We start from the raw sequence: 26,973 nt of genomic DNA on the forward strand, positions 1-26,973 counted from the left end.
ATTTAGAGCTCTCACAGGGACCATGCTGCAGCAATCCAGAGCTGGCTGCTCTAGGAAGGCTGCAGCGCTGTCCCCATCTGCACACCAGCTGCTCTCGCACTGGGACACCTGTAGAAGCTACAGGAGGTCACTGGTGTGGGCCCCAAGGTGTGCCACAGCACGACACCACATCCCTCCATGTGCCATCTCCTCTCCCACAGGCTGGCAGACCTGGAGATGGGCCTTTGCTGAATCCAATCTCACATGGTCTCTAAACACACAGCAGGTGAATTAAAGACCTTCCTGATACAAAACAGTGGGGCATTTAATTAAAACCAAATATTTTTGTAGTTCTATCATGTTACTTCGTAAAAATATGGGGGACTTTTCTTTCTGAAATTCTTACAAAACCCACTGGTTCAGAGAAGAGTGAAATCTGAGGGGGGTAATTATTATCAGCAATTTCATATGAGGCAAATGTGCAAACTGGGTACCACCTCTCTAGCTGTACAGAAGGACATTATGCTTTTGCCATGGGCACAGTGCACAGCAAACCACAGGGAACAGCTATGGATTGACAGCCCCAACATTCATACCTTTATTTGTATCAGACCTTGAGGCATCTTGGAATATAGAAAAATTACAATTTGTATGAATAATGAAATTTCTATGTTGTCTTTAAGGCACATATTTCTATCAAAATTTCATTTTGGTCCAGAGAAGCAGTTGCATTTCAGACACCAGCTATCCAGGTATCTGGCAGCTTGGTTTGTTGCAACTATCGTTATGACTGTAGACTTCAGCAGCGTGTATTGAGTTCACCATCTGCACTGCAGTGTTGTGCCTCAGTACCCCGTGTGTCCCAGGTGCACCACTGCTCTTGGCTGCTTTCAGCAGCTGATTGTTGTCTTTGCAACACCCAGGAACTACAACATCCCGAGTCCACTCTTCCTGGAACCTGTAAGCACAAAGGGAAAAGTTATTTCTTTTTCATTAGTTCTGGTGAAGGTACAGAATTTCCTAATCCATTTTATTTGCACATCAGGGATTTCGCAAATGACTCATGCTGTAACATAAGCAGTTGCTTCTCCTAGCATCAAAACCAGTTGGTAGCAGTGGGGCAAATAACTGTGTCCCCATAAAAGCTGATACAGACTTTGCAAAGACTTGTGAGGTTGGTTTTATTTGGGGTTGAGGCAGATGCTATTTGTTTGCTTGCCATCAAATGAGTCCCCAGCTTCGATGGAGTGCTATGCTATCTGGAGAGTGTGACCAGGAACATTTGGATGCTGAGCCTGGTGCAGAAGAAGCATCCTTGCTTGGTTAGTGGAGCACTGCTGGGAGCACAAGAGCCAGCTGTGCTCAGTGGGATTAGAGGTGATATTTGTAGAGCTGCCAGCGGTCACATCGGCCCTTGGCTGCTGGCCCTGGCTACTGCCAGGCCCCCTCCAAAGGGACCACAGGCTGGGACTCTGTGTTTGCAGCACTGGCAGTCTCTGATCCCTCCTACTGCTCACCTTTCCCCATCAGGAAAGGGAGGGTTTGTCCAGCTGTGGGGGAAGCCACCACTTCTGAGGCCACTGCCCCAGACAGCCACACCCCAGCAGTGAATGGTGTGGGCAGAGTAGCAGCAGTGGCAGATGGAGGTGGCAGAGTTTCTGAAAAGATGCTCAGTAAATCACATACCCCTAGTTCAGGAGCACAGGGGGATGCTTGTTCTGAACTCTGCTGCAAGAGGTATGATGGATGCAGGGGGCTTTCTGCACATGGTCTGTGACCAGACAAGTCACAGCCCTTTGGGGAAAATGCTAATTTACTGCAGCTTGAGTGTGGGAGCTTTTGTAAAAGCTGCCCCATCCCTGGAAGTGTCCAAGGCCAGGCTGGATGGAGCTTGGAGCAACCTGGGATAGTGGAAGGTGTCCCTGCCCATGGCAAGGGGTGGAAAGGGATAGTCTTTAAGGCCCCTTTCCAGCCAAACCATTCCATGATTCTGTGATTCTGTAAGTGTAGGATGAGACAGTAGGCACCTCTCTTCCCTGCAATAGAGCAAACCCTGAGGACATCAGAGGGACAGTGAAGCCAGTGGGGTTTCACCTCAGCAGAGCATGAGAAGAGCTATTAAGAGGGTTGCAGTGTCACCAAGGGACACACAACTGTGCATGCAGTGGGCTTTGCTCTGTGTGCATGGCCTTCAGTCGGACACCGCCTTCAGTTTGCTCTCTTATCCTTGGAAGCTCTGTACTTTGTCCTGAATAAGTATGATTGTTTTTTCAAGCACTTCAACTCTCCTTAACCCTAGTTCCCAGCTGGGATACGTCAAAACATCACAGCAGGAGGATCAGAACCCTTCTCTGCACCCTTACCTGGCAATATAAACCTGCCCTGGGCGCTGAACAGCTAAGTGCATGATGCATTTGACATGAACAGCTTTTATCTGACAGATAAAATTTGGAGCTCCCATCAGGGGAGAAGAATAGCCATCACAGCATTTGTCAGTGGGGTTTAGAGGATTCACAAGAATATTTTTCTGTGTGACTTGAGAGCTGTTCCTTGCTGGAGGGAAAACACTGTTAACAGGACATCCAAGACGTGTGAGAACACAGCCACAAAGCTGCCTGGTGCTGGCACTGCCTCTCAAAACAGCTTTTATACTGGAGGATGGGAGGGGACTTTTTTGTTGCTGTATGCCTGGTGGCTTTGTACAAGACCCTGGGGTAATCATGAAAGCATTATGAAAACAATAATAGCAGCTCTATTGAAAGCACATGTTGCTGTACACGCCCCCTCTGAGCTCTTGCGATGACAATTGAAATTCACAAATGGGTGTATCTTAAAAGCAGTTTATCCTACCCTTCTAACGGGGCCCCAAGGTGAAACCACAGTTTGCTTCCCCTGTCTCAGCTCTCTTTGAAACCTGCATGTCAAAAGGTACTGGGAAGATCTGAGCCTCTAAAAGGTGGCAGTGGGGAACACAGAGCACAGGAAAAACAAGATGAAAAAAACGAGCAAGTCCATGAACAGAGAAGCTCAAGGCTGGGCCAGCCACAGGGAAAAACAGGGAAAGGAAATCCGCCCCTCTCCTATGCTGGGTCTCCTCCCCTTCAGTCCTTGGTGCCATGCAATCAAATACTTTGTATAGGGAACTGTATTAATTCCATACAATTTAATCAAACAGGTCATTTGCCCTTCGCAGCCCTTTCGCTGGGTGCTCTGTGTGGTGCAGTATTAAACCCCACAGTGACGAGCAGTCCTGCACCCCTTCCTGTGCCCTGGCAGCAGCCCACAAGTGCCTCACTGCAATGGTAGCTGAGCAGGGGGACACATTCACACCCACACAGACATTCAAGGACACTGTGCCAATGGTCCCATGTGTGTCCACAGCCTCAGGCACTGCTCTTCGTGCCCCAGCCTGCAGGCAAACACCAGCAACTTCTGACCGGGAGGCCAATCATAACAGAAAATGCACAGACCTTCTGTAGGGAGCGAGAGGCTTGCCTCTCTGGGGACACTGCTGACCTTCATAAGCAGTGATAGACCTTCATAACCCTCAGAGATCAGTTTCCCCAGGACAATCTTGCACTGTCAGTGTTGTAGAAAACTATTTGCCCCCTTAATTGTCCCACTGGTGCATCTCTTGGCAGTCATTCCAGGTGTCCTGGTGCACTTTCCTTGTTCTACTGATATTTTCCATTAAGCTTTGCAGCAGTTTGTCTCACAACATGGGTATTTCTCCAAGTGTTCTTCCCTTTCCCTGTGGTAAATCCACACCACACCACACCACTAATAGAGGGGCATCATATCCTTCAGCTTTTTAATCTATTCTACTTATGTGTTCAGCAGGCAAAGAACTGGGAAAGCTCCCTCAAGGGGACAGAGGGCAAGGCAGGAATGTAGCCAGGTGTCCCACCCCATCCAAGAAGGTCCCTTTGCTCACAGCTGTGCTCCTAAGTGAGGCTGGGCAGACATCATTTTTCAGAGCAACATGAATTTCTAATTTGGGCCTTCCCCACAACCCCTTACACAGGATACTGGAAAATTTCCACTATATAGCCACTAAACCAAAGAGAAAAAAAACCTTATTTTATTTTACTGCAGAGGTCAAACCCATGGGCTAATCTCACCAACCTTGCATATGACTTCTTGGACTGACTGAAAATGCTGAGCTGCCTCTTCTAATAGCATCCTGGCTCTGGGATTTTCTACAAAACCTTTCCACTTGGAATTCTTTGTTTTTGGATTGCCCTTACTTGCTTTTTGCCAGCAAAGGTAAAGCATCTTGTAGCCAGAAAGGGCTCTGGTACAAAAATTTCAGCTACTAAAAATACGTTCTGTGGGAGAACATACCAGCCTGCTTCTGTGCAGAAGGATTTTTTCTTTTTGGTAATATGCTCCAGCTGTGTGAATAGCCGAAAGGAGGACTTTAAGCCTACTGAGACATGGGCTTTTCCATCTGACTCGCTCCCGCAGTCAGATCAACTACTTCATAGAGAATGTTTTATAACTTGGCCTGGAGCTGTGAAAAATAATTCACCTCTAAACAGCCCAAATTTGGAATGCCCAGCTTCTTCCAAATGCTTCCACACTAGACGAAAAACCACACCAAATTTATTTGATTCTCTTTAGATTGTATTTTTGAGCTGGACTATTTTTTTCTGGTTGTCATCTCAGCTGACAGAGAATGAAAAGGAGTTTGTGTACAGCTACATTCAGTTCTCCTCAGTGTGGAAAATGCTGGATCATCAATTCTCCCTCATGAAAAATTAGCACATCCCTTGAGTCAAGGGAATATCTATTCCAGGACAGGTTACAGGAATTTTACACTGAAAAGCAAAGCAACAGAGCCAAGGTGTGGCTATTTCTGACCATCACTAGGAAGCTGATGCAAAGTGAAATGGGCTCTCTCAGCGTTTTCTTTATGCTGGCTATCTGTGCTTCTCCTGGGTCACTATCTTCTACACATGCTGATATATAAATAGGTTCCAAACGAGGAGTGCCTGGTTCTTTAATGTCTCCTCATGCCAGAAGGGTTTGCTCTTTGCTCTCACAACGTTACAGTGGTTGTGTGTATTTCACCAGACCAAAAGTGGTTCCAGTTGGATTCAGGCTCCTATTTCTGCTACAGAACACTTGCATTTCCTTGTGTTTTTTATGGAACTGATGGCTTTCACTTAAAGAACAAGTGAAAATGCTACAAACTACTTAAACAAGCACAAGATAGCCCCCTCCCTGCATGGATGTTTAAAATTTAATTGACATACATTACAGCAGGACAGGATAATTCTTTACAGATTTAAAAACTGGCAATGATGTTTATCAAAACAATTGCCTATTTGAATTTCCTCACCTGGTATTTTAAACCCATTTTCCTAGAGCAGCAGTTCTGCTGAGGCTGTTGCACTAGTTTACTGTGAAGCTTTGCCTACTTGCTGAAAACTGAAGGCAGATTTTAAGCTCTGTTAGTTTGGGAGAGGTTTAGGTCGGATATTGGGACAAAATTCCCCACAGAAAGAGTTGTCAAGCCTTGGAACACCTTCACCTGGGGAGCAGCTACAGCCGACCCTGAGCAGTGGGTGCGAGTAGCCCCTGCCAGTGTTAAGCTGACCCCACTCTTCTTTTGGACACCCATTTCTTTAATATAACGCTCAGCGACCTTCACCTCCAGCTCTCAAACGTTACCAGCGGCTGGCACAGAGGAAGGACAGCTGCCATTAAGCTTCTCTTTACTGATATTTTACCCTGTGCCTGTCACGGGGCAGAGGACAACCTGCCTGCTTGGGCAGCTGCCAGATCCAAGCTCTCCCACATGGCTGCTTGCTTGGATGGCAGAGGACTGTTTGTCTCGGGTGGTGGGTGCCCATGCAAGTATTCCAGAGAATTACTGCACGGTCAGGTATTATTCTTCATCAGAAAATAATTGACTCAAAAATAACATATCCTGGTACATCCTGCAGTCAGGCTGTGAGAGCCATTCCCAACATGTTGACAAGTCCTCTGCCCAGCAATCCTGCTGGGGACTGTTTTGGAGGCTCATGGACATTGTTCTCCTCTAACTACACGGCCCAGGGCTGCAGCTAATCTCCCTTCCCTAGATACAGACCCATTTTCCCAGTTAATCTGGCTCAAACCTCTGCACCACAGAGCAAGCTGCTATCTCTGCTGCTCTGGACTTCTGAGAAGCAATGTTGGGGAAACACCTCCCTCCCAGCAGCACCATGACCTGTAACTTTTTTTTCCCCTCTCAACATTATTTAGCATTTTCAATAACGTAAGAGAGCAGATATGCTGTAAAAACATGCAGCTCATGCGTATAAGACCTTCTGCTAAAAACTTGTATGTTCATCCTCATTATGATTCCTTACACTCAAATGAAAAGAGGTGGCATCAGCAGTCACTGCACTCTGTAGTTAATGATCCCGGGTATTTGTACACATATTTCTTACCATTTTAAAGCAATTTGTTCAAGCAGCAAAGCATTCAGAATGAGGCTCATTATAATTAAAGTAGTTGCCACTAAAATTCAGTGTTTCCCTGCAAAACTATATAATCATGGTGTTTGTTCTGTGCTTCAAACATGAGGGGAAAAAGTTCTAATTTTGTGGCAGACAGGTCCACAACAGCACGGTGGAGCCCCTACTGTCACACAGCTGGGCTTCTCTGTTATTTATAACTTCCACACATCAGCATTCTGCACCTGCATCATGTCACCTCGTTGCAGCCAAAATTATCTTGTCAGCATACTAAGGCACTGCTTTAACCAGCTAGAGTTTTTTAATCCTAAATTTGTCTGTAAACCTTAACAAATACCTTACCTGCCTGAAAGGAGTTTTTATTTTACATTGCCTTGCCTGAAAGAATTGGCTTTTTATTTTATCTCTTCTTACAGTATTTTGATCCCAAAGTACTGAATCAAAATGTTAACCTCTAAATCTATTCAAATATGTCTGAAAAGTAGCACGACCTACATGCTTTTCTAGTAAAAAATAAATTAAGATATACTGAAGAGAGTCTTCTTCAAGGGTGCATAAGATTGTTTTCTGCTGGTAAGCACTAGAAATCACTGGTACTGCTATACAGAAAGGCTGTACAGGTGAGCAGTAAATTAAAAGCAAAAAAGGACGGTGCAGTATATTATTGTATATGACAACGAAGCAGAACCCAGAGGGGGTAAAAGACACAACGATGTGTGTTTATACAAATGGTATTAGCAAAACAGCGATTAGATTTTACACATATTCATTTTTCTGTTTTTCTTCTGTTGGCACCATCACGGTCAGTGTAACACACCTAGACACACTCAGAGATGATTTTGAACAAGCACAAAGAACTCCTGTGCTCACCATCCATGCACCCACAGTATGTGATGCACTTTATTCCAGTGAGGACGTGTCTTTGGCCTATCCCAGAGTCAGGGTTCCCACACTGGAATTCTTGCTGCCTTGGGGATGAGGATCCTGTTGTTCTTGTGCTGCACCCCCTCGTAACCAAGCAGTTCTCAGGGGAGCTTTCCTGCTCACTGTGGGATGAATGGCGATGCTTGATGTTCACCTCGAGCCCTCCTGCAGCCCCAGGTGTCCCAGGCTGCCTCCACTCCCCCAAGGCTCCTAAGGGAAGGCAAGTTGCACCTTGATCCCACTGACCAATACAGAGCAGGGACTTCTCTGCTGCAGTTTAGCATCAGTTTAACAAATCCAACTAAAACCTTCTCTCTAGCTAATCTGGTGCAACCTCCCCTTTAGACCAGGCTCAACCAGACACTCCTGGGGAAGGAAGCAGCTGCAGCCGTAAGAGGGGAGGTCACACTCAATCCTCTGCTGTCACCTTTTGACAACATTAATTCCCCACAAGACAGCCAAGTTCAAGGACAAGCCCTGACAACCCATGGGCATCAGGTCCTCTTCAGGGGCCTCTCTTTAAAATACATTTTCAAGAATCCTGTTCTAAAATTTGTTCCACAAATTCATTCAAACCTACTATATTTTAACAGCCTTACCTGTAGAAGCCTTGGTTATCATATGCCATGTGAGTCACATCATCAAATACAGATGTATTCCTGAGTTTCTTATTGTTGTTGTTATTGTTTCTTCCCTTAAAACCAAAGTAAGCAGCTTGCATGTGCTCCAGCTCTTCAGTTCTTAGGTGGTACCACAGCTGCATATCTCTGTGAATATACCAAGCAGTAGAATACAGTATTGTGATATACGGCTGCACAGCTGAGCTGTTATCTGACCACAGACCTGACTCTCTAGAGTTTAAATCTAATTCCAGGTTTACTGAAGAAAGCACTTAAACACATGCTGAACTTCATGTGTAAGCCAAACTTGTAGAGATTTAAATAACACTTTAAGATAGGGAGTTCTTCAATAGCATAAATATTCTGTAAAATAGTGCTATTTTAAGTACTGTCCATCACTCTTCAAAAACAAGCAAACAAACAAAAAAATGAGAGCAATTTTCTTATGAGCACCAGTGGATAGTTCAAAGGAACAAACCTCCAAGGATTATGTCTGTTTGATTCAGTGTTTTTTCAGACTACAGGTAATAAGAAAAGTCAGATAAGGTGGAATGCGTCCGTGTTCTCATGGACCTTCATCAGTGACATCAGGCCACATTCTGTTGTGTGTGAAAAGACTACAGACCATCTCCATTTTATGGAATAAATTATTTCAGGAAATAAATCATTTTCTGTGACTTTTTGCAGCACTGCTATTCCTAAGGTTTCCAAAATCACCAGGCAGGTTGAAAAGATACTGACATAAAAATGGAGGAGACAGATAATGTTGCCTTTGCTAAGTTTAGGGCATATTCCCTCACTGTCAGAATTCTCTTTTGGAAAGGCTCAGGGCTGTTTTCATGCTGCTCTCTGCAACTCTGAGGCAAGAAAAAATCCACAATTTAGTTTCTTGTTTTTAAAAGAAGTCTCAGATTCACAGAATCACAGACATTCTCACTGGCTGATGGGACAAGATTAAATTGTGAGAGCTGGCGACACTGATTTGGGTGCCATTTCTGTCTTCTTGGGAGGCAATCTTGCTCTTTCCAAAGAAAACAGCAGCCATGCTCCCTCAGTGGGACAAAATCTGTGAGGAGGCGGAATGGTGGGAGGACTTTCAGCAGTCTTCGTCCTTTCTCTCTTCAAAACACATGTGGATGTGGCATTTGGGGACACAGGTTAGTCGTGAACACGGTGGTGGTGATGAGAGTTTGACTTAAGGGTCTTCTCCAATCCTAATGATTCAGTGATTCTATTAAACACAAGATGGCATGTCAAAGATCATTAGACACCTTGAAAGGCAGGTTTGTAGGCAGAGGTGATCTCTAAGGTGACCAACTAAAAGAGCCAAAAGAAGCAGACAAGACAGACTTCAGAGCTACAGGCAAGGTGGGGACATCCTCTCTGCTCCATAGGTAAAGATCACCTTGTCTTTCAGATATTGTCTAAGAGACACTTATTTCACTATTCTCCCCCCAAGAATTCTCATTTTGTATTAAGTTATCAAGCCTGCAGCTTTTTGTCAGATTAATGCTTTGTGCATCCAGAAGTCGATCCACTTTTCCACCTCCATCACCAGCAGAGATGCTGCCACTGCGCCTGACAAGTTTCACACAGGGTTATGCTACTTTTTCTCTCATGACATGGACAGTTCGTACATTACTTCAATTCCTTCTGACAGAAGGGATAAGACAGACAATGTCTGCAGTGCCCCCAGGTTTCTCCTAGGAGCTGGGCTCTGTTGCCAATGGGATGGAGCAGCTCCTTCAGGAGACAGGGGAAGGAGCACAGGGGCAGCTGGGAACCGAGAAGCTCTCAGCAAAAGGAATAATTTTACAGCCTGATGACAGAATCAGGTCATAATGTCCAGTGTGAAGGGCTTTTATTTTGTAAGAGAAAAATATCAAGTCATCACAATAATGGGAATGGCTAATTCTTACAAAACTTCATTTAAAATAAATGAAAAACAAGGACTTTGATATGAATACTCTTATCAAAAAGAAGAGTGGCAATTCCAAAAATGTCAATCAACCTTTCATTTCAAAGCAACTTATTTCATGCTACCAGTAAAAACCTAACATTATGATTGACACTAAGGACTTCCATTTTTTGACTCAAAAAAATTTCTTTCAAGGGAAGCAGAAAATCTGTTTGGCTGCACTCAGATTTCAAATGACATAAGTTCCCCCTTCAGCTGGTTCCCATGCAGCTTCAGATAAAGCACAGCTCAGCACAGAAACCTTCACTGCTGTCACCGCAGCCTCCCTCCACTCCACCCGAGGGACTGGTGGGAATAACTAGCAAGAAAAGTGAGAGGGAAACAAAGTTCCCATGGAAAGCCTTCTGCAGCAGTGACTGTGGGTGGAGGCTCTCAAGAGCAACAGTAGCTCGGCTCCAGCCCACAGCCAAATGGGCTCCTGCTGACACTATCCATATTGAGTTTTAATAATGGACTGGATTGAAAATTTGACTTCTTCTTATTCCTGTTTCTCATCCACTGATTTGTGCTCCAAGCCAGAAGACAAAATCCTCCGTCCTTCCAGCCCCACGCTGTGACAGCTTTGAGGATGCTCTGCAGATGGTGAGGGCCTTGGATGGCTCTGACACAGGGAAATTCAATTTCCCAGCAGTGTTCAAAGAAAGAAAGGAAAAAATGAAAGAAATAGAGTAGAAGGGGAAACACTGCCAATCTTCAATAACTTGAGGAGAGAAATAGTGTTCATGAAAATAAGACTTGTGTGTTCAGCTTCTGCATAATCCTGGGTAAATCCAGATCTGCCCAGGCCTGTTGAGGTTATCAGATATTAACAGACATCAGGTACTTAAATACTCTGGAATTCCAAGTCTTTCTATGCCTAAAGCCTGACCTACAAATTAAGGATTTTAAGTAATTCACATCATTGCAGTGCTGCAAGCAGCAAATCCTTTGAAGCTCTCTGCTATCATAGCAATGTATATATGATGTACACTCTTACACTGTTATTAAAACTGTCTTCTTGACATACCTTTGAGTTCTCCTCCTCTCACTTTTCTTCACACACTTGATCAGACAGCAAGTTAGGAAAGCCATGGACATCAGCAGAATGACAGCACAGCTCACAATGGAGGCAATCACTGCGACCTTAAAGCCAAAAGTCTCATATTTTGATACGGCTGCAGCAAAGCAAACACAGAATACACGTTTCTAAGATCAGTCCACAAATTTATCTTTTACATTTTTGTTAAACCATGCTGAAACCTACCTGCTTCACACTTCTGCTCAGTGAGGACTTTCACATTCGTATGTGTCAAGATACCAGAGTATCTTGGCTTCAACTTTGAGCTATGCAAGCCTCAAACTGGACTATTTAAAAGTCTCCTGTTTATAAGTTACTAATGAACTGCTCACAAGTATTTCACCACTGCAACTAATTAAACACAGTGCTCTTAGCACTGCAGTAGCTAAAAAGCACAACTCTGTTGGCAGATCAAATGCAGATGAGCTGCAGAGTCTTTATTAACAAAGACTGAAGCTACAAAAACAAATACTAACAGGGGTAAATGAGCTTAAAGAAGCCATTTAGAGCAAGGACAGTTCCATGTAATCAGGTCTTCCTCTGTTTGGGGAAGGATGCGGGGTGGAAGAAGTGACCTGCAGGGCTGAGTGTTCACAGGGATCTGATGGTGGAAAGTGAGTTACCCAGACAAAAAGAGGAGTGGGAATGCGGTGTGGCACAGCTAACGTAGATCCCTGGCAACTCACTTGGAGCAGTAAGCATGTCTTCCTTCAAAACTCATCTAGTTTTCCCAATGTCACAATGACCAGAATCACAAATGGTTCAGCTGAGCTCCACACAAAGCATTATATTTTTGCACCCTCTGGGGGAAGGATTTCTCTCATTTTTCTTTTATGGGATCTCCAAACAAGAGGTAAGAATAGCTGAGTGTATGAGAGAGCACTAAGTGTCTGTAAGAGCAATGTATCCACTGGGGATTTGAAATGACATGACGTCTGAGGCGCAAACTGAGATGCTCAAAGCTCAGAGGTACCAAGTTTGCTTGGGTCTTCTAGTCAAACTAGTAACAACCTTATAATAAATAAGCAGGAACACAGCATGAAAGGTAGTTAATGCTGTTGCCATTCAAACACTATTTCTCTATATGGTAACTTTCCCATGCAGCTGCCCACAGGCAACAACCAAGAATTGTTCAAAAAATATCACTGTGTTTCTTTTACAGCAAAAACATTGTCAGAAAAGACTGCCAGGATATGAGAGGTTTGCAAATATGCTTGCACATCAGTTGGTCATTCCCATTGTCTTGGGGGTGATTTATGATGCTAGCCTATTCCCTGATCGTCTGCTTTATGCCCCCAAATGGTTGCTGTATCTTTAAGGTGGGTGCGGGGGAAGGGGGAGCCTTGGGGCTCTTTGCTGGGCATTTCCAAAGCTCTCTGCCCAGGTGTCCGGCGTGCAGTGCAGTTGGGTTTTTGCTTGGCTAGCTTGGAGTTCTTTCGTTAGCCCAGGCAGAATTTTTTTTTTTTTTCCTTTCCCTGGCCTTGGAGAGGCTGCAGCAGCAATCCTTCAGCGGCTTTTCGAGGTGACCTGGACGGTTTGGGTTTGGTCCGAGATCAGCGAAAACAACTGGCAGGAGAAGAATCGGTCGGGACTGCCGGGGAAGGCGGGCGCTCCGTTTCAGCCCCACGTCTCGGAAAAAGCCGAGCCGGCGAGAGGAAGCCCACCTCCTTCATGTGCTGTGGACAGGGGACCAACAACAGAGATTCACCAGGTTCCCATCTACTTGCCCGAGCTGCTGCGTGAACCTTTTGGGTTTTTTCCCTGAGACAGGAGCTGGTGCCATCTTTCTCCCCACCACAGTTGGCCCTTGTGGTTTTTTTCCTTTCCCTGGCATTTTGGGTTTTTGTTCCGGTGTGGGGGAAAGGGGGAGTGGGTGGGTGTTTAAGGTCTGACAGTTCAATATCTAACATTTATTTACCTTTTTTCCTGTGCTGTGTGGGCACTCTGTTTGTCAATAAACGGTTGGGGTTTTTTTCACTTTCATCCACTAGTATTCATTTCTTATTGGTGGAAAGGGATTGCTGGAACCCCTTTTTTTAGAGGAAATACTCATTCCAGAGTGTTTTTCTCCTAAACTTGTCTCGAAACCGAGACACCCATACATTCTCTAAAGCAGCATACAGCTTTTAGCTAGAGCCACAGTTATTCCAGGTGCCACGCTACCAGTGATGTGAGATCAGGGATGAATCCAACAGTCTTTTCTGTGTTATGATAATGACATGTCAGAACACATATGGAGTGGAACTACCATCAGTGGGGCAACTTTGAAGAAAATTGAATTTGTCTTTTTGTTCGCATAAGTATCTAGAATGAATCCTAACGCTGCAGAGATACACAGGGCAAAACGAACACACCAATCCCAAAGGGAGGGAGAACAGTTTGGGAAGAACCTTACGCTTGCAGAAGGGCACTCCGGCTGTCCACTGCGTGCTGTTCCCTTTCCAAATGCAGGTGACGATTCCCGGTCCTTCCAGCTGGTGCTCAGTGGAGCACTGGAACGCGACCACTGTCCCCACGTCTGTGCCGTTGCCATGAAGGACCTGGAGGGAGCCGAGCTGGGGTGGGAGGAGGCGGCTGCACTGCCCTGCAGAGCAAGCACACAGGCACACAATGCAGCACCACAGCCAAGAGTGACGGGCCACTGAGCTTCTATTGACACCAGACTATAAATCAGTTCCCGTTAATGGTGAAAACAAGTACCGATGCTGGCTGCTCTGCCAAGCACCAGCCCATGGCCAACCTCCCTCCATCAGTGCAGCACTCCTACAGCACAAAGCAACTCATGTTGTGACACCATCTGCTCAGACTGGTACATGCTGAACACTGAAGCACTAAAACCACTGTCATTTCTGAGTGGCATGGTCCCCTATGGATCCCCGTCTTGTTGGATTCTGTTTAATTTAGTACTCAGGCTGGCATCTTCCATGCTGGGAGTATTCATTATGCATCTTCCCCCACGCAAATTTCCAAGATCTAGTGGACTGATCATGCAGTTCAGCCTACTTGGCAGCATCTTGGCATGGTCCAACCAAAAGTTTCTGTCTTTACAGGCACTGCGCCTCTGTTTGGCTTGGCTGAAAGGGGCCAAGTGGGTCAAAACCATAGAGAGGGGCATAGAAAGACATACACATACAACTTAACTCCCCTTTCAAATGACAAACTCTGCTTTACAGTAAATAATTGATTTTTAATACATTTTTGTTCATTCAGCGTTTCTTTGTTGTTTATACAGCTGCTCTTTGAGCCATGGAGCTGTTCTCCCCTTGGCCACCTAATGTCAGCCACTAACTTCATACACTAAGTTTTATTGTCACAACATTTGTTGTTCACAGTCATTTTAAACAAAACTTTCCATGTCAGGCCATTAAGACAACATATAACATCCAGATAACTTCAGAGGTAACAAATACTTTTTCTGGGTCTGTACATGCACATTGACAGAATGTGGAAACTCAGTGTTTTAACACTTACAAAATACCAGCACTGCTTCTGCATCAGCACCCAAGTTCCCTATTTTTCACTGGATTTCCAAATGACTTGAGAAAACTCAGAGGCACAGTGCAGCAAGCACTATGATGACACACACAAAAATGTTAAAAGGGGGAAAATATATTTTCCACATCTACAGGCAAAAAGAAACTACAGCCTCCATGAGAACATCCTGACAGAACCACATGTGGTTAGCAAATCTGTTTTACTTTTAATGCTAAAACTCCTCCCATGTCATTAATTGTTGTTAAGCTCCTAGCTCATACCACAGCAGGCAGGTGTCCCACCTGTCTATCTCCAATTCATGCTCTTAAACCCCCTGTCCCTGGAAAACAAACCCAAAGGAATCTCAGCAAAAGACCAAACAGAAGTCCCAGTGACAATTACTGGGCTAATCTACTGAGTAAATATGTACCAAGCACTAGCTTTTACTACCACAGCTCTTTAATTCCATGCAGATTATTTGTTTGTTTTTCCACTTCTTTCAGTCACTTATTAAGGTAGCAATTGGCCTCAATGAGAGCAAATATTTTCTATAGGACTTGTTTCTCTTCATCTATTGTCCTTCCCACCACTGTTAGCTACCTGTAATGTTTTTCTAGTTAGCCATGGCATTCAATTTTCTGGTGGGTTAATTTTACCCTTACATCTCCAAAGAATCATGTTTAAGTAAGCCTCCATCCTTATACTTACATAAGCAGATGTTCCATATAGATTTCTTTTTGAATAGTCTTCAGGCATGTTTATCAGACTAAATCTACTACAATCAAGAATTTCATTATTTTTTTATTAATATAATTTTTTTGTTTGTTTGTTTTCAACTGAGACTGGTGTCCGAGGCTGCACTGCTGCCTGGTAGAACACTAACATTCGTGCTGACCAGATTTACATTTTGATTTTTATTTCCTTTATAAACATCTAGAAAATGTCATGTTCAGGTCTTGGTTTGCATAACTGTTGGCACCCAGAAATGTAAAAGTGAAAAACTGTAATATTGAATAAATGCCCTAATTAGAGAGCTGGAGGCTCTCTGCTCTAGAGACAGGGTGGAAGCACTGGCGTTGTTCAGCCTGGAGAAGAGAAGGCTCTGGGGAGACCTTAGAGCATCTTCCAGTGTCTAGAGGGGCTACAGGAGAGCTGGAGAGGGACTTTGGACAAGGGCCTGCAGGGACAGGACAAGAGGGAATGGCTGAAGAAGTGTAGATTTAGATGGGATGTTGGGAAGAAATTCTAGGCTGGCAGGGTGGGGAGGCCCTGGCACAGGGTGCCCAGAGAAGCTGTGGCTGCCCCTGGATCCCTGGAAGTGTCCCAGGCCAGGCTGGACGGCGCTTGGAGCAGCCTGGCACAGTGGAAGGTGTCCCTGCCCATGGCAAAGGGTGGAACTGGATGATCTTTAAGGTTCCTTCCAACCCAAAACCTCCTGTGATTCTGCAGTTCCATGATTCAAGTTCCTGCAGCTATTTCCGCAGCTTTTTGTAAAGCAAGAGCTGATTTATACAAACACAATTCTCAGCTTGGCCTCACGCTGAGAGGATATCCAGTGTTCAAAAATCTCTGAATCTGATGCTGCTGTGTGGCAGCACAGAACGGCACTGGCTACAACAAACAGGTTATTGCATATGACAAATAACTGTCCTCAAAGTAAAGACAGACACTAAAGTGCAGCGTCCTCCATAAAGTCTTAACTCACCCCAACCTCTGGGTTCAGAAATAGACACATACATAATTTCCAGGCAGTGAAAAATAGAGAGTAATGCAAGAATTAAAATAATCCAAAATATCTCTTCTCACGTACGGCCAGGATTATCTATATTGCAAAATCGATTTGTCAAAAGCAGGAACCATATGGTCTCGCTGTCAGCAAGCTGTGGGTTTATGTTTTGCTGATAAGAAAAAAGAAATGAGAGAGCAACCTACGCACGCCTGCCTGGTAAACATTTCCTGTGCTCCTTCCACAGCAAAACAGTGACTAAAAATCAAATACATTGTGCAAATATCTACCAAAATGATCTAAACTACAGAAGTAATTACCTGGAAGCATGTTAGCAAGGCTGCCACTTGTTGTCTATGCAGAAAGAGAGTGATCCACGCCTTCACCTCATTATTCCCAGACACACGTAAGTCACCCCTTTGCATTGCTTACTGCTGGCTATTTAATATCACTAAAACATGCTGGAATAACTAGATGCCAGAAAGCCAGAGAACACTAGGTTCTATCAACCCTGTAGAAAATAAAGACACCGATATTATACCTGCAAATCTCTTTTCCTACAGAAGCACCCCTCGGAAATTGGTGTCCCTGAAATCACAGGCATGCTGTTGAGCATCCACAGCAATCTCACAGAAGAGCTCTGGAAAGAGCTCACTGTGTTAAAAAGCAAAAGAAAAGCAGCTAGAGGTGAAACATGAAATAAAGCAGATGTAGCAAAGCATCTTGTATAGAGTGAAACTGTCTGGCCCTGGCACTGGTCTCCTCACCACCATGCCTTTGCTCCCTCGCAGAGCTGGCCACGAGTCCTGCCAGGGCTGGGCTTTTAAACCAACAAATGGCTACCAGGATCTGATCCTCCCACGAGAAAATCCAGATGCTGACATGGCTTTTTAAGAAATTAGTGTTAAACATGACACCAGATCAAAAGCAAAAGAGCAGGGTGAGATCCAGGCTCTTGAAGCTGCAAAGATTGACCAAGGTGCCCAGCTGTGCTGCAGTTCCCGGGAAGCTGCTGTGGAGATGCTGGAAAGTGATACACTAGCTGGAAAGCCAGCCACTGGAGAAGCCAAAAGAAACCCCACATGTATTTCCGCAGGGAAAGCACACGTCTGCTAGGAGTCATGGATAGAGGAAGGATGAAGAATGCCTCACCAGACATCTGGACAGGACAGAGGTTGTGTGCTGTCCCATGGGAAGCCTCCTGCAGCATCTCTGGAGGAAGGGCAGCATCCCTGTGTGTCCACTGCCCACCCTCAACACATTCCCACTCTCCTCCACTGCTCTGGGTGCTGCAGGACACGGAGCTCAGCCTGGCTGTGTATTTGCCTTGCCTGGCTCTGGGTTATCTGCCTGCAACAACTCTGTGATCGGGTTTGTGCACACTGACGTACACATGCTGCGGTACTGAACGTGGCCGATAAGAGCAGATGTGCCCGGACGATGTGGCCGGTGGCCTCTTGCTTATGCACGACACTTGCCAGGCTGGGCACAACCTCTGCAGATGGCAGAAATCCCCACTGGTGGGGGCACATTGCACTGACCTACCTTGACCAAAAAAATTCTCAAGCAGGAAGGGTCCAAAGCTGGACCAAAACCACTTCAGTCATTAAAAAATCCACTCCCAACATGAAATTTTAGGTGGACCAGACCTGTCTGCTATTTGATGGTTATATATTCATTTTTTGCCAAAAAGCTTAAAACATAGGAATTGCATTTCCACAAAAAATTGATTTGTAAAGAATATAGAAACTTTTCAACCTTTTCTCTTTGAAACCACTTTCCTGTTTTAAAACAGATGATGGAATACAGGTTTGTTAGTTTTCATCGGGAATTTCCAACTACCCTGTTAAGCAAAACCAGCCTGAATGCTGCAGACCTTACCTGCATTTCCTCCACCTGGCTGGCCCACTTTGGCTTCTCTAAGTCCTTCTTCCTTCCCAAGAGCAATATGAAGCTGCTCCTGTCCTTGGTTTGCTGTGTTAAGCTGTGAAATGCACACCACAGAGCTGTGACCTGTTATCCACTGTCTGCAAGAATTTCTGTGAATAATTGGTTTAAACACCAGTCTGAAAAAGTTAGCAATAGCATGCCTTTTATTATGGTGATAGAAGTCATTCATGGGCTGAGAAACCAACAACCAGCTTTAAAACCCTTTTCTGCAGTTTTATCGCTTTTAATTTTTCTTCTCTCCTTGTTAGTTCTTTTCCTGACAAGGTTTGGCTTTCCTATTCCTGGGCTTCCCAGAGGGACGTGCAGCCAGGAGCTTGGCCAGGGACACCAGAGCAACCTGCAAACTTCATGGTGTGAGAGCCACAGAGCATCCTGCCAGGAACCGCTCTGTTGCAGTGGGGATCCTGCAACATGCATATATCAAACCAGGAGTCCCGTGGAAAGGAAATATATACGGACAGACAGATTCTTGCTAGATGTTTCAGAGATGTTTATTTCTCCAGCCGCACGGCCGGGGCTCTGCCCAGGAACTGTCCCAGTCACGGGACCAAGGGTCCTTCTGCCCGCGCAGGGAACACAAACCAACCAATGGGAACGAGGCTGAGCAGGGGCAGGGAAACCCCGTGTCTGTGCCCTCAGGGCCCCTCTCCCAGGGCTACACGGCGGGGGAGGGACCCCAACACCTCACCCGTTTTATTTTAATAAAAGGAGAATGAAAACAACTGGATAAACATAACAAGAACAGTTTCAAGACAAAACAAGCCACCCTCCTGAGTCTTTAAATGTCCAGACAGATTCTGTGGAACATCTTAGGGCTGACAGAAGGGAGACAGAACTCTGAGCATGCTTTGTGGGGAAACTGAGGCAGGAGAGGGTTTAACTTCTTCCCTCCCCCTTTTCATCCCCCACTCGGCATTGGAAAGGGATTTTTGGGGAAACAATTGGCAAAAGCATGGTTTTGTGAGGGAAACCATGGATGAAAAAACGGATTGGGAATACACTGGGGGTAACAGGACATAGGGTAAAAGGGAAAGGTGGGATTAGGAAAGGGAGACTGTAGGGGAGGTTTACAAGGGAGATATTGTCTAACATGACTACGATTTTTTGCATATATACTGCCTTTTACAGGAGCACCATCAGGCCCAGTGACCTGCGATGCTTGTAACCCTTTTCTCCCTAGTATAATTTTGAATTCCACGACTTCTCCATCTCCCAAGCTTGGGATCCATTTTTCAGGGTTATTCTTTTTAATAGCAGTTCTATGCACGAATATGTCTTGCTGGTTGTCACACCTTGTTATAAAACCATAATTTTGCTTAACATTATTCCATTTTACTATCCCTAAGGTCTTAGTTACTATGATCTTTTCCTTTTTCCGAGTGGCTGCTGTTTTCTGTCTCGCTGCGTCTTTGCTCTCTCCTTCGGTCGCTCCCGTGTTGGAATTGTCGGGGCTGCTGGTGCCTGCGCGCTCTTCCCGGGGTCGCGTTCGGGGCTGCGCGGGCCGGGCCGGGCCGTGCCGCTCAGTTCTCCGTGCGTCGCCTCCTCTGGTCGCAGCTTCGCTGCCGCTGCCGGGCGCTGCACCCACGTCTCGGCCGGGCCCCCGAGCGACGACTCCCCCGCGCCCTGCTCCAGCGCGCGTCTCGGCTGGGCGCAGCTCCGTTCCACCGCCACCGCCGCCAGCCACCGCCCGCGCGCCGCCCCTCTCGGTCAGGCGTTCACGGGGCTCGCTCCACCACGCGCTGCACAGGACCGGGCAGGCACCGCCGGGTCCCGCCGCGCCTCGCTCCGGCACTGACACTGCGGCTCGCGTGGCTCCACCCGCGCGCGGGAACTGCCTCGCTGCTGCTCTCAGAGCGCTCGGTGCACGTGGCCTGGGCCGCACGGTCCCTGCGCCACGCTTCCCTTCGCCAGGACACAGCCAACATTGCTCAACAGTCTCGGTAACTAAATAATATTCACGAAAATATTCTTCCATCGGCATATATTTTGACTCCAGTATTAACTGTGTCCAAACGGTTTTCCAAAAGCCCTTGGTAAGAATTAAATCCCAAGAAACATAGAAAAGGTTCTTAAACAACCATGCCAGGAAGTGTTTCAGTTCTTTTTGAGCTTGAATCAAGCTAAAATTTACAAATCGTTGTTCAAGAATCATTTTAAGTTTAAGATAAATGTCCATATGCGGCTCTGAGAGCCAAGAGTCTTCCCACGGTTCCTCCATAGTTTAGATACGGAATAGCAAAGCAAAACCAAGAAGAGGAATCCAAAGTTTCCAGGGTTTACTCACACAAATCAGTCGCTTAGGGATCGGGGATCGTTCTGCTCACAATTCTCCACCATTTGTTGCAGTGGTGATCCTGCAACACGCATATATCAAACCAGGAGTCCCGTGGAAAGGAAATATATACGGACAGACAGATTCTTGCTAGATGTTTCAGAGATGTTTATTTCTCCAGCCGCATGGCCGGGGCTCTGCCGAGGAACTGTTCCAGTCACGGGACCAAGGGTCCTTCTGCCCGCGCAGGGAACACAAACCAACCAATGGGAACGAGGCTGAGCAGGGGCAGGGAAGCCCCGTGTCTGTGCCCTCAGGGCCCCTCTCCCAGGGCTACACGGCAGGGGAGGGACCCCAACACCGCTCTAGCACAGCAATGACTAACAGCCCAAGTCAATAAACATATCTGCTTTTGGCCTCCCTGGACACAGGAATTCCTGCAAGATGGCATGAAGATTGACGGGAATGCCAGTATAAGGACAGGGAACCAGTGCACTGTGTTTACTTTTTCCCACTTAAAAAGTCAATGATTGCAGGTGAGTTATGCACAGAATGACAAGTAGCTCGAGAGAGCAGAGCAGAGACAGCAGCCCCATGCCCTCCCCTTCCTTTGTACATGGCTAGGAAACTCAGGGCTACACCTGAGAATTCAGCTTCTGGGCTGGAACAGATTAAAATGAATGAAAACCTTATTCCTAATACAAATTTCTGCAGGTATTAACAATAATGGGCCAAACACCAGAGCTCTCTTGCCTGTGCAAAACTGCCCCTGGCTTCGTGGGCCACAACTTTTCAGAGCAAAGCAGAACCCCTTTGTCCAGTCCAGATGCCTCTTTTGACCCAATCAACTAGCAAAGATCTTGGGAATAACTGTATCTATAAGCAGAAACCTTCCTGGGTGTAATTCTGCTTTTACATGAAGGCACAAATTTCTGCTCTTCTGAACAGGAAAAATCAAAACCCAAAACTTGCCCTTTGCACCTCTCTGAGCCCCTGCAGCCCAAACCATCCTCCCACACACTGTTCCCAGCCCAAATGTGCACTCAGGAAATTTTGTACACCGTCCCTTCACTCTTACTCACCTTCTGTCCCCATTTTCACCTCTCCTCAAATCCATTCCAAATCAAACCTACTCTGCTTAGGAGTCTGGAATACATGAGCAGCGTTGTGTCTGGCTTTATTTCATCCCAGAAATAATAACAGAATCATCTCTCCCAGGTCTGTTGGAGGAAAGGCAAGCAGTTAACCCATCCCTTTCCCTGACAGTGCTTCTACCAGCTTCTACCAGCCACCACCACTCCAGTTTGGGCTGAGGTAGCCATGAGGTAGCTGCCTCCCTAGGATGCTGCTGGGCCACAGGGGCTCTGCTCTGCTGCAAAGGCACCAGCTCAGCCCCATCCCTGAGACCCTCAGCAGACACCGGAATTGATTTATTTTGGGGAGCAGTTGCTCATTCTGCAACTTCTGCATTTCTCTCTGTCATCTGACAACCAAATGAGAGGCAGACGTCCATGCAGACTGCAAAATCACCTCTCTGCCAATCCTGATCCACTGAGCTAGTCAAAACTGTTCTTTAGAATAACATGCTTGCTCATCTGCAGCTGCATTTCAAAGATAGCATGTCAATAAAATGCCTAAATGAAAACTAGCCATTGTCCTATGTGTTAGCTTGTCCCCATCATAACATTGGGGGATGCAAGATTCTACAGTGCACATAAAAAGTCAGTGGCAATCATGACTAATAAGCAAAATCATGCCAATTCCAGCATAGCTACAAATCTCTTTGCTGCAGAGTTGCAGAGATGCTTGGGGATGCTCTGTTTTTTAGGGGAAAGGTCCAAGGACCTCCTGGCTCTGCCACAGTGGGAACAGCAAAACTGGCAGTAGGTTGTCCCTTTAAAATGGACCAACACCACCCGGAAAATGCTGGGTTAACCACTGTCACTGGGGTGTGCTTCTGTGTTTTAAGACTGACTTGTGATTTTTAAAAATTAATGTTTTGGATCCAAAGCATTCAGCTCAACTCATTCATTAGCTGAAATTCGGAAGTCTACTCATAATTTGTCTCTCTAACCTTCAGAGTAGCTAGGACGAAGCACTGGAGAATATCACAGGGAACAATCTTGCACTTGTGGAGGACTCAGAAAACCCAGTAACTCTTTTCCTTCTCTATTTTGTACTGTTCTAGAGTTTTAATGACAAGCACAAAAATCCTTCAGCAGTATCAATGCCTGGTGCAAATGCCTAACCACCCAGATTAACACCTTGCAGTACAGGAGATAAAGCCAATTAGCTGATATTCTGCAACTGTCACTTCTTTTACATTACTTAGCACAAAGTTTGACTTTGAGCTCATGGGAGAACAAGAAAGGAGAAATAACCCTGAAGAAATTACAAGCCCATATAGTCCAGGTTGTATCACCTTCTGCCTCATGGAAATGGAAATTTGGGATCCATGTTTTCTTCTGCAGCCTAAAAACTGAACCACATCTCAGAATCTCAGGGACAAGGTGCTAAATTCCATGCACCTGTTCTGCAAAGCAGCAGCGCTCCTGGCTTTGAAGAACAACTTTGCTTTTGCCGTCCTGGAAGAGCAACTGTATGTTCTTAGTAACATAATTTCAGTTTCTTCACTGCCAAGGAAACTCACGCCAGAAAATTAAAGTTGCTCACAACAAAAGAACAGACATCTTAAGGCACACCAAAGATACATCCATCCTGGTACCTGCATCCCACCATGGCCACCAACATCCAGGGTACGACTGAGCCAATACATGGTGATCCCTCTTCTATCTTCCAGCAAACTGCAACTTTTATCAGTTCTAAGCCAGAGACCCTGTCCCTTTCTTCCAGTGGTGTCTGCTAGATAATTTCTTCCACAACTAGGTCTGAGTGGAGCATTCACTACAGCCTGCAGCATTTCCCATCTCATGAATCCTCTCCCCTTCCCTGGTCTGGAAACTGGAGGGACGAGGCAGAACCACAACTACAGACAACAGCCCAGCAGTGAGACCTACTAATTTATAACCTGTCATAATGATGAGTGTTTCTGCCACACCCTGCATTTATTTTCCCTTTGTCTGTGGCTGCACTGAAGTGTATGTTGATGCATCTCTGTGTTTACAGAAGTATGTGCTGCCTGGTCTGAAAGAACTACAGGAGGGTACTGAGGAATGAGAGGAATCACAGCAAAAAAAAAAGGTACCACCCTGGTTAACCAGAGGGCCAGAGCCTCCCGCTTCAGCAACATAAAGACTAAAAATAATGATACGCCTTTGTTGCTCCTTCCTCTTTTTCCTATTTCACCCAAAAGCCCCCAGTATAATCTGAACAGCTTCAGAGGCACCAGCACCTCAGTGGCACAGGCTGACGACAGCACCCTGCTCCATGGGGATTCCCACAGGGCAGGAGAGTGCTCTGACACAAGCCTTTCAGAATCTCAGAGGCTTCTCCAGAGAATTTACCGAGCCTGGCAAGCGCTGGTCGATGAGTGTCCATAGTGCACTACCGCAGCAAGGCAGCAACGCTGTGATGCTGCTGTGACAGCAAAACAACCGCGGTGCAGTGTGGAACACGTACCAGCAGCTGCATCACTCAACAGGGTAATAGGCTGAATGGCAGAAGGCTTCTTCTCAGCTTTCAGACATTTGTTGTGCTCTTCCCCTGCCCCATGCTCCCATCCTGCACATTTGCTGAGCTTCCCTTGGGGTAAGCCAGGCTCCCACAGCTCCTCTGGGAAACACAGTGCTGACCCTCCCCAAATACAGGGCGGGATCGTTCTCCCTGCTCCTGTCAGAGGGAGACACCAGTCCTTCAAAAGAAGTCAAGACCAGGAAAAGAAAAGGGTGTCTGAATCTCACAGCTGTGTCTCAGGAAGCTCTAAGACCCTCTAAGTACTACAGGCATCAAGGCTGTACTAAGGAACTTCCTTTAATTTCTCCCTCATTCATGCCTTAATTCAAATGGAAATCCTGCCACATTTTTTTCATCCTCTCAAAAGGAACATGTGAGGAATTTATCTGTGCATATCTTTATTATTGCCTGATTGCTCACAGCCTGAAATAATGTAAGGGAGCGCGGAGCATGAAAAAGGATCACCAATAACAACATGATGCAACGAAAGATGCTGTATAAATATTGTGCAACAACTGGCTGCAAACATGGATGTATCAATAACATGGTCACATTTAAATGAAGCATCCTGAACAAGAGTTCAATTTAAAATTATACAAGTAGCCATCACTTTAGCTATCTAAACTGCTGAGGGCTACCAGCAGTACGTCCACCTGACTCAATACATTCGTAGTTCCAAATGGGTGTTGGTGAAGGTGGAATCGCACCATGGCAAACCTCCATGAAGTAGCAGAGAGGCGCTGAGAGAGCAGACACCCAACTGAGGTCTGTGTGCTCAAGCATCACTGCTGGTCCTACAGCCAATGCAGCAGCTCCATGAAGCACAGACAAGCACTGACCCAGAGTATTTCAGTTTAGCACCTTACTGAGAATTCCTGCTCCGTGGTTTTGGTGTAGTTGGCTTGGAAAAAATGGTCTTTGTTGTTCTGGCTGGAGACATGGCTGAGAAGAGCTAGGTCTACAGATATCCAAGGGATTAACTGAGGGTGGATTTCTAATTCGACCACCAAATATTTTTTGGTAGATCGGCACTTCTAGCTGTTTTGCCACAGATCTACATAGAGCAAGATTAACCTATACAGAATCAGAAAGGCTGAGTGTAACACAGGACATGCCACTTCCAAAACTTCCAAAACTTTGTGTGAGCAAACCCAGCCCCACAAGACTTTGACACAATATAAAAGCAGCCAAATATACATGATTTTAAAAAAGAGAAAAGTCAATAACTAGCAACACTATCAGGCTAGAGCAACAAGGTCTACACCTGGGTTTGAGTTAATTCTCTAAGCAGGCTTCCCAGAACTTGTTTCTCATTTTCAAATGAACTGCTCTATTAAATTCAAATTAAACAGTTAAGCACATTCAGAGGATACAATTTAAAGCATTGCTACGGTAGTAGCGCAAATATGTTTGCCAATTTCTATAGGCACAACAAAATCAGATCATTAATAAAGTCTGTTAGAACTTCACGAGCCAATTAAATCGCAAGGATATGAGAGGACAGGCTGTGCACAAGAAGGATGTCCCTGGATTTCAGGAGCACTCAGCCCTGCTTGCACTGAAGCCAGGGAAAAGCCTCTCTGCCCTGTGATCTGAATTACAGAGGAAGAAACCCCAGCAAGCAGCAGGTCACCGCAGCTGCACCAAGCTCCAGCATCCTTCCATCTCACCTTGCTCTCAGACTCCAGAGGCAGCTGTGGCTGGGAACAAGCATCTCCTGCTGCCCCAGACAGCAGGTCCAGACCATGGCTCTGCTCCTCCCAGGCCCAGACACCCACCAACGCTGCAGACCTGTGCAGTGGACATGTCCCACCAGTTCAGGGCCAGACCCTCTGTCACCTTGCGTTATCCCCAAATTATTGAACTCACTTAAGTCAAAGAGGTTTTGAAAGGATGTTATGGTCTATGCAATCGAATGAGTAACAAAACTCAAGGGAAGAGAAAGATAAGAAGGAAAAAGCTTTGATTGGTTTCTCATTCCACCCCTCAATGTATTACCATATTCCATTAAAACACTGATGTCTTAATTTCCTTCCCAGCCCAGTGACATGTGCCCAGGGACGACGTCTCTGAAAACCAGCACCGTCCATCCTTGCCAGACACTCCCCTCTGCACCCATGCACTCGTCCCCAGTGCCTGCGGCCACCCCAGCGAGTGAACCCCAGACTTGAACCGCAGCGCCTCCTCTCTGAGAGCAATAACCCCCCTGGGGCTCCAGCAGCCCCCCGGGTGACCCGCTCGGACGGCTCCGGAGAGGGGCTGCTGTGTGCCGCCCTGGGCGTGCTCGCGCCCTCCGCCAGACCCGCAGCCCAGGACTGGCCGCGCTCGCCCCCCCGAGTGCAGCCCCGGCAGAGCTGTCCCAGGGTCGCCGGGACCCGCCGGGACCCCCCCGTGATGGGGGCGGCTCCGGGACACCCGTCCCGAGGCGCTGCGTACCCGAGAACTTCACGGCGCGGACCGGCCGGAGGCGGCACAGAGTGGGACGGGAGGGGCCCCTGCCTGGCGCGAGGGTCCAGAGCTGAGTGGGAAGGTAACGCAGCCCCGGCTGGGGTCTCCCGCGCCCCTTCGCGGGGGACATACAGCACCTCTGTCCCAGGGTACCGCATCCTGCCCCGGTCACCCCCCATCCGCACGCGGGAGGGATCCTGCACCGTGACAGGGGTCTGGCGCTGCCCCGGCTGGCATCCTCCCTCCCCTCCGGTGCGATGCAGGACGGAACTCGTGCGAGGAACGATGCGGGACCACGCTCGTACCTGTGTATCCGCGGGGGCCGCCGCTGTCCCGCCCGAGCGCGGGGGTGCGCGGCGCGTCCAGCCCGGGCGCGGTGGCTGCCGGCATGGCTCTGCCGAGAGGCCGAGCCGCTAGGCAGGTGCACCCGCACCCTCCTCCGCCC

The 26,973-nt window shown here is 46.6% G+C and overlaps 1 protein-coding gene across 5 annotated transcripts; it reads right to left on the reverse strand.

Moving 5' to 3' along the window:
• Window positions 1-553: 553 nt before the first annotated feature.
• Window positions 554-26,973, reverse strand: SUSD3 (sushi domain containing 3). 5 transcript variants are annotated; one of them, XR_007206155.1, is made up of 6 exons: window positions 26,834-26,973; window positions 13,421-13,609; window positions 10,975-11,122; window positions 7,970-8,137; window positions 7,317-7,580; window positions 807-937 (listed from the first exon to the last, which is right to left on the reverse strand). XR_007206155.1 is itself a non-coding variant. In XM_048315944.1 (5 exons), exons 1-5 carry the CDS (start codon window positions 26,916-26,918, stop codon window positions 724-726), a joined length of 777 nt encoding a protein of 258 aa, XP_048171901.1. In that variant the 5' UTR covers window positions 26,919-26,959; the 3' UTR covers window positions 554-723. The 5 variants fall into 5 exon arrangements, 4 of the variants coding, with proteins under 4 accessions (XP_048171901.1, XP_048171899.1, XP_048171900.1 ...); XM_048315944.1 differs by lacking the exon at window positions 7,317-7,580 and having other exon boundaries at window positions 554-937; window positions 10,975-11,090; window positions 13,416-13,609; window positions 26,834-26,959; XM_048315942.1 differs by lacking the exon at window positions 7,317-7,580 and having other exon boundaries at window positions 554-937; window positions 26,834-26,954.

The sequence above is a fragment of the Corvus hawaiiensis genome, chromosome 11 (genome assembly GCF_020740725.1).
Source record: "Corvus hawaiiensis isolate bCorHaw1 chromosome 11, bCorHaw1.pri.cur, whole genome shotgun sequence".
NCBI lineage: Eukaryota > Metazoa > Chordata > Aves > Passeriformes > Corvidae > Corvus > Corvus hawaiiensis.

Coding starts and splice junctions, on each gene's coding strand:
- SUSD3 (XM_048315942.1), bottom strand. CDS start 26,918: ATGCCGGCAGCCACCGCGCCCGGGCTGGACGCGCCGCGCACCCCCGCG. Junction 13,610..26,833: donor CGGCCCCCGCGGATACACAG/GTACGAGCGTGG, acceptor CTTGCTCTGCAG/GGCAGTGCAGCCGCCTCCTC. Junction 11,123..13,420: donor CGGAGTGCCCTTCTGCAAGC/GTAAGGTTCTTC, acceptor GCTTTGCTGCAG/CCGTATCAAAATATGAGACT.